Source organism: Melanerpes formicivorus, unplaced genomic scaffold (genome assembly GCF_026170545.1).
Source record: "Melanerpes formicivorus ecotype bairdi unplaced genomic scaffold, bMelFor1.0.p_v2 SCAF_30, whole genome shotgun sequence".
Classification (NCBI taxonomy): domain Eukaryota; kingdom Metazoa; phylum Chordata; class Aves; order Piciformes; family Picidae; genus Melanerpes; species Melanerpes formicivorus.
Genome location: NW_027142382.1, coordinates 8,695,530 through 8,706,044, shown reverse-complemented (window position 1 = coordinate 8,706,044; position 10,515 = coordinate 8,695,530). Strand labels below are relative to the sequence as shown.

General features: G+C 45.7%; 1 protein-coding gene across 1 annotated transcript in view; it reads left to right on the top strand.

Annotated features, from left to right (window-relative positions):
• Window positions 1-4,421: 4,421 nt before the first annotated feature.
• BACE2 (beta-secretase 2) overlaps window positions 4,422-10,515 on the top strand; it is a 53,230-nt gene continuing 47,136 nt past the window's right edge. The window contains exon 1 of the mRNA XM_068155241.1: window positions 4,422-4,762. Within this exon, the coding sequence (XP_068011342.1) occupies window positions 4,451-4,762 (312 nt within the window). The 5' untranslated portion in view covers window positions 4,422-4,450. The remainder of the gene's footprint in view (window positions 4,763-10,515) is intronic.

Below are 10,515 nucleotides of genomic sequence, written 5' to 3'. Positions count from 1 at the left end.
AGTCCTCTGGGACCTCTCCAGTGAGCCAGGACTGCTGAAAAATGATGGAGAGTGGCTTGGCCAGCTCCTCTGACAGCCCTCTCAGCACCCTAGGATGGATCCCATCTGGTCCCATGGACTTGTGGGGGCCCAGGCGGCTGAGCAGATCACCAAGTACCCCATTTTGGAACAGTGGAAAACTATGCTGCTCCCTGGCTCCTTCTGCCAGCTCTGGAGGCCAGCTGTCCGGAAGACGTTCTGTCCTGCTAGTGAAAATTGAGGCAAAGAAGGTGTTAAGTATCTCTGCTTTTTCCTCATCCCTTGTCACAACGTTCCCCTCCATGTCCACCAAGGAGTGGAGGTTGTCTCTGCCCTTTCTCTTGCTATTAATGTATTTATAGAAGGACTTTTTGTTGTCCTTTACAGCAGAGGCCAGGCTGAGCTCCAAATGTGCTTTTGCCTCCCTAATTTTCTTCCTATAAGACCTAGCAACATCCTTAAATTTTTCATGGGTTGCCTCACCTTTCTTCCAAAGGTGATACACCCTCTTTTTTTCCCTTAGCTCTATTAAAAGTTCATTACCCATCCAGGCTGGCCGTCTGCCCCAGCGGCTCATCTTCCGGCACATTGGCACAGCCTGTCCCTGAGCCTTCAACAATTCTTCCTTGAAGTAGGACCAGCTCTCCTGGACCCCTTTGTTTTTAAGGGCTTTATCCCAAGGAACCCTCTGAATTAGTTCCTTGAGTAGCCTGAAGTCCGCCCTCCAGAAATCCAGAGTGGAGGTCTTCTTGCTACCCCTCTTAGCTTGACCAAATAATGAGAATTCAATTATCTCGTGGTCACTGGCCCCTAAGCACCCTCCAACCACCACAGCGCCCACCAACCCTTCCCTGTTGGTGAAGAGGAGGTCAAGCATAGCCTTGCCCCTGGTAGGCTCTCGCGACACCTGGGATAAGAAGCTGTCCTCCATGCATTCTAAGAACCTCCTAGATTGCCTCTTCTCTGCTATGTTAATTATGCTAATTATTATTATGATTATGCTAATAGTAAGAACACAGAGAGTAGATTTTGGAACAGAAGTCTTTATTGCGTGCCCATCTGCCGTGATCATTGCATAACAATAGCACAGGTCAGACTGACTTCTTCAGATGCATAGCAGAGAATTGCTTCAGCCTGAGCAGTCCCCTGACAGTTTCCTCTTTTGGAAGGAGAGGATCTCGTTTTAGCCATGGAGAGTTCCTCTGCTCAAATCAGCTTCAGCACTTCCTCTGCAGCTTCAGCCGCCTTCTCAACTTCTGCTTGTTTTTCCAATGTCCTGATTTAACATCTCCATATAGCAACTGTCCTTCTGACTTAGTTAGTATCCTTTGACCATAACATGGAGCAGCTGCATTTTCATGGTATGTTGTATTCCATAAATACTGGAAGTTTATGTTATAGAGACATACGTTAAGCCGCTGCCAAGTGACTCAAAGTAGAAAGCACAACAATAACACCAAATTAAATTAATGCAGAATTGGATCAAAGTCAAGATATACCTGCAAATTCATAAATGGACAAACAACTTTTCTGTTTTCATAAAAAGAGAGGGCCTGAGAGTTAAAGAATTTTTTTTTTCATTATTCACATAAAGAACACATATTTTGAATAACAAAAATACTGAAACCAAGATTCTCCAATTATGCTAGAAAACAAGGGCTACAGAACTGTAATGTGTCTATTTCTAGCATTCCATTTATTTTCTGTACGTGATACACAAAGAAATAAATGTGCATATTAAGTGTAGTGGCAGTCACTGCATACAGATGATTTCTCCTCCAAATGTTTTGGATATAGTTATATTCAGCTCTTCGGAAGGAATTTATAATGTCTCCTTTCAAAAGCCGTTGTTTACACTGCTCTTTTAAGGCCCATTCCTGCTATTGTTCATAAATGCACTGGGACTACTCACCTGCACATGGCACAGTCAAAGCCTTATCAAATGCTTAGGTAAAAAGAGAAGCAGACAAGGAAAGGCAGAAACCTCACAACACTGTACAAACAAGAGCCCCACTGTGATGATGCAATGGGAGAACAGAAAGGTCTACACATACACCATTTCATATGCAGCAGCTGTCTGATATGCACTCACTACAAGATTTATGTAGTGTGGAAAACAGCACAAGAACTTTCAACAAATATTATGAAAAGAGACAAGTTTTCTCTTGAACACTTGAAGGCTATGCTGTGCCTTCTATACTTTGAAAACTATACACTTCTTTTGACTGGGATTGCTTTCCTCAGAAGTATGGTAATGTATCTTAGCAACAGTGGCATGAGGGAAGACTTACTGTACTGTAAAAGAATTAAAATGTATAGAGCTGCTGACTGTTATAAATACATCCCTAACACTCTGAGGGGGTGTTCAATTATACTCCTGATTACTTTTCACATTTCTTTTTTCAAAGGGGCAAGGGCATTTTTCCAGTTTTCAGCTCACCCATGAAGAGTGCAAAGCATTTTAATTCCCCTTCAGCTCTGAGTAGACAGGCCTTAGAGTATAACCTGTCACTATCCCAGCTACATTAGAAAAAGCTATTACTGTAGCACCCTGGAGATAACCTCTTTGTGTGAGCCACACTGCCACTCCCTCAGGTGTTCGGCTGCCATCAGCCCAGAGCAGCATTTTCCAGCTCTGTCTAGAGCAGGTGAGAGTAGGCATACCAGGACTGCAATATTTCACATTCCCACTTGTCAGGCAAATAGAAAGCTTCCTGCAGCAGCAGAAGTTTACACAATTTCACCTTTTACCAAGAGGCATAGTTTGCCATAAGTGAAACAACCTCCCAAGCACAAGCCTCATCTACGCTCTCTACCCAAGTCTCCAACCGGACCAAACCCCTTGCAAGATTCCCACCCTCCCAGGTGCAGCAAAGTGAGGTTCAGATCACTAAAGCACTTTCTTCCTCCTGCAGAGAGCTCTGTAAGGACAGACACTGCATCCTCCTCCTGCTGCGGACGCAGGGGAAGGCACCCAAGTGCACCAGGAGCACTGATCTAAGGGAGGACCTACAAAGTGCAAGCAAAGGTTCCAGAGTTTAAGTGACAGAGCACCAGAATACTAAAATCATCAGTAAGAGATAAGGAAAAAGTGAAAACATGGTGGTTTTTTTCTTTCAGCAAGGGCAGGTGGACTCAAATTTTGTTTCTAAGGCTTATCCTCTGCAAGCAACTCAGGCAATGGCTACGAATAACAGCCTCACCCGAGCACCCTTCCAACAAATAGCTTGCTCAGCCATTCTGGGGATGAGCACTACTGGTAAAGCTTCATTTAATATCTGTGAACTACTTTGAAATCGTGCAGGTGGTTAGTCCCTATCAAGAAAGGAAGGAAGGGAGCCCTTGCTGTTTACTATGGCAGAAGAGGGATCACAGTCCACACAGCTTGGAGTAGGTTTACACACAAGGACAGACCAGGTGGTTGCTTGGGACAACAAATTCGTTCAGAGGATTCCGAGAGTATGCATGACTTAGGCTGGATGTTTTCCAACATTATTTACTACAGAGGACACGGGGAGGGAGGGTCAGAAACAAACACAGAAGTAACTCTGCTTAGTCTTGCCCGGTGTTATTTTCAAGACTTTTTTTACTATCTGGTCCATCCAGTGCTCTATCTAGCACCGTCATTACTCCAGAGGTGCTGAAACTAATTCTGCCATATGCGGTCCCATCTTTCGACAGGCCGCACTTGGCTGCTGTTATTAATTCCGTGCATGATGAAGACATTTAAAGCCTCATAGGCTTTATCATGAGTAGCCGTCTTTCATGCCTCGCTCTTATTAGCACAGCAGATGAATTTACAAACACACACACGCCCGCTCCTCACAGCAGATGCCGCCGCTGTAAAACGCGGCTGCCGTCACCCGCGCCACAGGCACACGCTGCCACGGACACCCGTGCGGCTCCGCACTTCCACCCCCGCATCTTCATCCACACCCCGCCCGGCCACAGCCTCCGTGCCCGTGGCGTCCTGAGGCGGGCGGCCGCCCGAGGAGGCTAGGTAAGGGTCGAGCGCGGCCAACCCCAAAAGGGAACCGGACCCCCCCACGCAGATCCCCGCTTGCTCGCCCCGCCGCTCTCCCTTTAAGGATTTCCCAAACTTCTCTCCACCGTGCCGTCAGGCTTCGTTACCGGCAGCTACGGGCCGGGCCGGGAAGTTTCTTCGCCGGTTGTCGGGCCGGAGCAACTTTCTCGTACGGTGCTTGGGCAGCGAGAGACGCTCCGGCTGCTCGGGGGCCGTACGGGAGAAACGCGAGGAGGAGCTCAGTTCGGGGGAGGGGGAGATGAAGCTAGGGCGTGGGGAAGCCGCTCCCTTCTTCCTCCTCCTCCTCCCCTCTCGGCTGCTCCAGTCTGGCAGCGAGGCAGCCGCTGCCTCGGGCCGGAGCCGCTGCAGTTCGGAAGCGCCCCCCCTGGCCCCTGCGCTGCTGCTGGGATGGGGGTGCCGCTGGCGGCTCCCGGCCTCCTACTTCTCCTGGCCGGCAGTGCGGGCTTCTGCCGGGCTTTCTTCTCTCTCCCGCTGCGTGTGTCGCACCCGGCCGCCCCCAGCGGGTCGCCGCCTGCCCCGGTGGTGTTGCGGCCAGCGAGCGACAGCCGACAGCAGGATCCCCTCGGTGGCGCGGACGGCTTGGCCTTGGCCTCGGATCCCGGAGGCACCCTCAACTTTTTAGCCATGGTGGAGAATCTGCAAGGAGACTCCGGCCGTGGCTACTACCTGGAGATGCTGATCGGGACCCCGCCGCAGGCGGTAGGAGCGGGCAGGGGGCTGCGGGCTTGGAGGGGGAGGGGCAAACTTTTCCTTAGTGAAGGGTCTGCTGCCCTCCCCCAACCCAAACACAACTTTCTCCTGGTGCTCAGTGCTTGCACCTTCCCACCACCCTAGCCCCCCTCACCCCGAAAGGCTGTGCCTGTGCCTGGAGCAGCGAGTTTCTGCGAGCCGTGTCGGGCTGGAGGCGCGTCTCCGCCTGCTCTCCCGGGGCCGCGGGGGAGTCGGCAGAGCCGTGCGGGAAGCAGCGATGGACAGCGGCTGCCGGCCGGAGGCTGCCCTGCCCTAGCCCGGTGGCTGCCTCTGAAACGTACGGAGCTGGTCCCTGTTGTCAGGCTGTCTCACGGCGTTTAGATTCGAAGCGAGTTGTTCTGTTAGTCGAAATGTATGGTTTGGACTCCGGGGGTGTTTTGGGTATTATTCTGTTTTTTTTTAAGAGGCTTCGCGTTGCGATTGGGTACTTTGACAGAGCCTTCTGGTGCCGCCGGGAGAATCACTCGAAGTCTTCCTGCTAAACTAAGCAATGGATAGGGAAAACCAGCCCCTTCTGTCGGGAATTCTTGTGTTACTCCTTAAGAACGCAAAGAACGTGTATGTGGGGGGATATTGTTTTCAAGTAGAGCGTGTTTCCTTTAGTCTCCCCCTCTGCCCTCACCAGCATGGCCGAAGTGCTGTGCTGGTTTGTTGCCTTTTTATTTTTTTTTTTTTATGTAGTTGCTCTTTCATCTGTGTCATGAGATCCCAGGAGGAGCAGTGCTGGGCTGCTGGTGGGGATGACTAGTCAGCTGAGGGGGGATTAATTTCCTGAAAGCCCTCGGGGCTTTCCCTCAAAACTTTGTGTTCGCTTGGGGAGTTTAGGTCCTTGCATTCCCAGCGTACACACACACACACACACACACACACACATAAAAAAATCTTTATTCTCCTGCTTTCGCTTCTCTGTGTAGTAAAAGCCACCGAATGCCAAAATGCCTAACCAACAGGGAGCACTGTGACATTGTGACATTCTTCGGTTTCTGTGCGCCTTTTGTTTTGTTTTTTTAAACTCCTTGTGTGTAAGAGGGTTGGCCACATCATCCCTCGAATTGCAACGTTTGGCACTGCGATCAATACCTGTGTTGAGAAAGGGTGGTGCTGGTTTATGATCAATAGATGTTTAGGAAAAAAATATAAAAGCTAATGAGGTTTGATGTACCGAGGTGTGGCTTGATAGCCACGGAGGCCGTGAAATAGTTTTTTTCCCTCCATGTTGTGTGCTGCTTGTTTAACTAGTTCTATTAGTGTGACATTGTGTGTGCTTTATTACTGCAGGGAATGTTCAATCTTGATTTCTGCCAGGATCAAGATACCAGATTTGATTGGTTTAATAACCCAATTCATATTATGAAAGAAATGATCTCAGGTAGAAAATTACTATCAAGCATATAATCTCTTTACATGTCTAGAGGGGTTCTGAAATTGGAAGGAACGGAGGAGGAAACAAATGTGACAGTCTTTTCATAATGTGACCAGAGGTCTAAGAGGGAGAAATAGGCTGCTCTCAACGCACCTGGAAGCTTCACTTACACTTAACAGCTAGTATTACTTGTATTACATGTGCTGTAAGATCTGAGATAAACTTGTCTCAGTGATGTTTTTGGGCTTTTTGCCATCTGGAAAAAAACAAAAAACAACCAAACAAAACACCAAACCTCTGAATCTGTTTGCAAAGCTTTTGGCATTGTGAACGTGTCCTTGCACAGTTAATTATTTAGAAGACATCCACTGGTGTTTAGCACGTATGAAGTTTCATTCACGAGTAGGCCCACCGAGGTTGTAAGCAAGGTTATAAATGCGCTTCTGTTTCCAAAATCAGATCTTAGCGTGTAGTGACTCAGTAGAGCGCAGCTAAAATTTATTCTCTCCTTTTAATAGAGATGAATTCTCTGCTTCAAGCTGGAAGACTTTAAAGATCACAAATGTTCTTGCTGTTTTTCTGCTTTACAGTGTGGAGTATAAAACTTGGTGGTCACTATGGGCTACTCAAATCCTTCACAGTGATGATACTAAAAGCAAGTATCTTGATACTACCAAGTGCTGGGATCATGTTGAACTCCTTGGGCAAGCAGTTGCAGGAGTCAGAGCGGGTTATGATTGCGTAGAAAAGGAGATACCTCTCTTGCTGGTTTAAATGCTCCTCCCAACTGACTTTGTCTTATGTTAAAAGTTGCACTGTGAAGTGATGTTTGAACACCTTCCTATACTCCTGTACCCCTCTGGCATGGGACCTTCAGCTAAGCTAACTCCTTTCTTTGCTAAGGCCCCTCCCAAGACTGCCAACCTGTGGAGAGGATAATGCTACCACGGTATTTTGCCAAGGAGGAAGAAGGATACTGGCAAGAAAGAAGTGCAGTGCACAGCTTTGCTTCTGCACTGTCTGAACAGAAAGGTGGATGGCAGAGCTGCTGCTCCAGACGGTGTTGCAGAATCACAGACTCAGAGTTGTTTTGGTTGGAAAAGACATCTAAGATCAAGTCCAACCATTTTCACAACCTTCCACTTGGTCTTGGTCCGTTACTGCCTTGTTTGCATTTACCTATCCCCTCTCTGTAATGGATCAAGACCAAATAGCAGGCTGTGAAAAGATACACAAGACTTAATGTCTCATTTACGATAGTGTTGATGCCTGGTAACTTTCAAAGTATGTGCCTTAAGTTTTGAAAGCTACTGTGCCAAGTATGGGGAATGAGCATTTGTGAGAGATTCCAGCACTCCTGGGCTTGCTTTACTGCTCAGTTGCATTTTTAGAAATTTTCTTTTTTAAATTTCTGTTCTTGGAAGGAAGCTACTATGAAAGAATTTTGGTTTTAAGGTCCTTTAAGGCACACTGTTTGGCTTTGGTTCGAATTCTGATTTGTCATATAGCAGATAAACACAGTACAGAACTGAGTTTCACAATGGCAGTTCTGAAATACTTGTTCTGACGATATAAAAATAGAGCAGCTGTGTGAAGTCAAATTTATTTTCAAGAGAGAAAACTGAAGCGCAGTCAATCCAGTTTTGCAAAGGCTTTGCAGCCGAAGTGCTTCTGATGGTTTCTAGTTTTATGATACAGTATCCTTCCTAATAGTATCAGGTCGCCAGACTAGCTACCAGCTTGGTGTCAGCTGTCATTACTGCCATTAATTCTCACTCATTCACATGCACACCTACTTAAGAATTAGGTGAAAGGTGGCAAAGAAGGTCTATTGAATTGAAGAATGTGATGTATTTGTCTCTTATTTCATGGATGCATTGTGTGTCCTACTTGTAACAGATTATGTGGTTTACACCTGTCTGTATAGGTGCACTTCTTCAATTGCAGATTTAAATAAGAGGTGGCAAGAGCCCAATATGAATTGTGTGTTCTGTTCTTACTTTTTATTTCCTTAAATAATCTGATGGAATTCCTTTTCTCTATTTTCTGTTATGCCTGTCCTGAGATTGTAAGTACTGTGAGGTGTTGAATCAAAGATCATTTAGGGTTTTTCGCTATCTGCACTGCAGTTCTCTTCTTATTTTTGTTTCTCCTAGGAGCCATTGACCACTAGAATTCTTAAAGCACCACATGTTCTTCACAGCTTTCTTGAAATCCATCTGGACTGCACTGAATGTTTGCAATGAAAGTGCTGTTGCCTCATCTTGCCTTTTGTGCCAGTGTTCATTGTTTGAAGTAGTGGCAGTCCTGCTGGCCCTACTGTGTGTCTGAATTGCATTTTCATTGAGACCACGTAAATGTTACTCCCGGGACCTGAGAGTCACAGAGCTGTGGTCTCTGACTTGTGTTCTGAATGCCACAGCTCCTTTTTGGAAATTTCAGTGTCGATTTTTCATTCTATGATGAAGAGATTTTGTTTATTTTTTTTCCTAATGGCAATCTGTTCTGTGCAGGGTGTGAGCAAAAACCTGTCCTGTAAACTTGCTCTGAAGTTTTAAGGCCAGCATGGGCCAGCATGAATGGTGGGTCTAATGGCCTTCACTGAAACAGATGATCTCCAGTTTCCATGTAACTGGTGGGAGGTTTTATTTCCTTCAATTTATTCCAGCTATTAAAGAATAAAAATGATAAAGAAGCATATTTATTAAACACCTCAAGTGTGTCATGGACTCTTAAAATTTATAGCTTGGTATTTTGAAGGTGATGAATGCACACATTAATAAGTTCTGAACATACAGCCATTCTTTCTTAATTGTTGATAGCTCTTACTTCCTGAGTGTTGAAGAAATGAAGAAGAAGGATTCAGTTGCTCTTGTAATTTCATCGCTTCCCTAGTCTTGCTATATTAGGTGATAAGGGCTTGATTTTTTGGAGCTGTGCTCTTCCCTAAGAAGTGAATCTCTGCTTCCTTAATGCTATCATTTTAGACACAAGAAGTTTTGGAAACAGGATATAAAATATTCTTGTTGTTAAATGATACATTGGGCAGATTTTGGTTGTTGTGTGCCTGCAAGAAGAAAAGGACCTGAAAGTCCTAAGATGGGGTTAATATAGTGATGACTGTGGTGCAGTGGGCTGTAGTATATTTTTGACCAAAGACAAAGCAAACAAGACAGGTTTGGATTGGCAGAACAGTCCCTGCTTTTACAAATTAGCATTGTGGCACCTTCTTCCATACAAAATCAGCCCTCACAAAAGGAGGTGGTGGAGCCTGTACTGTAAAAATAACCCAAAACATTGCAATGAATTTGCCCTGAGTATAGCATAATTAGTGTTTGTAGCAAGGCTTTGCCATGGTCTGTGAGATGCAGTGCCTCTGCCCAGAGTGACCCTGAATGGAAGAGACTCATGGTGGTTGTTCTGCAGGAGCTGCTGTCCTTCTAGGGTCAGTTGAATTAGAACCCCACTAACTGCTCCTTTAAAGGTGCTTTGTCTCCCTCAGAGAAATGGGGGAAGCTTTATTACCCAAGGTTGTCTGTCATAGCAACTGTGCATCTAGATCATGAGAGGTTGAGGCAGAGAATCTGTGAGGAACATAGGTGGTGGCAACAGGTGTTGGATTCACACTTTTTATGTGTGCTCCTTGCATTTCATTCTCTATCAAGACAAAAGCATCAGTTAAGTTTTGAAGGACAAAATTAGCAGGGGAGCAAATAGCTATATGACCTGTTATTAAGGAATAAATGAGTTGGGATTTGCAGAAGATATGAATACAAACCAGTGGGCAAAAGAAAACCCATGTGGAATTCCCATATGTTTGGATGTTTGAGATTATTAAGGAATCTTTTCAAGGGGGTAGTTGTTGATTTTTTTGGTTGGTTGGTTTTGTGTTTGGAGTTTTGTTTTGGTGTGGGGTTTTGTTGTGGTGGTTTTTTTCTTGGGTGTTTTTTGGTTTTGTTTTGGTTTTTTTAACTTCTGTTGCCTTCCTCTGACCAGAGGGATGTGAACTCTAGGTGTAGTGTCTGGTAAGACATATTTAAAAACTGTTATACCCTGCCAGGGTCTTTATTTTTGTGAAGGGCACTTATGATTTTGATCCAATAAGGACATGTTAGCTATGGCATCGCCTCCACATTTTATTATCTTTCTCACTTATTGTAAGTGAAGTGAGTCTGACCTGAAATGGTATCTGATCATTGTCAAATATAGCTACATTTGACAAAGGAATCTGATGCAATGGTGTACAGAATCACAGAACGTTAGAGGTTGGAAGGGACCTCAAGAGATCATTGAGTCCAACCCCCCTGCCAACAGCAGGATCACCTAGGGTAGTCCACAC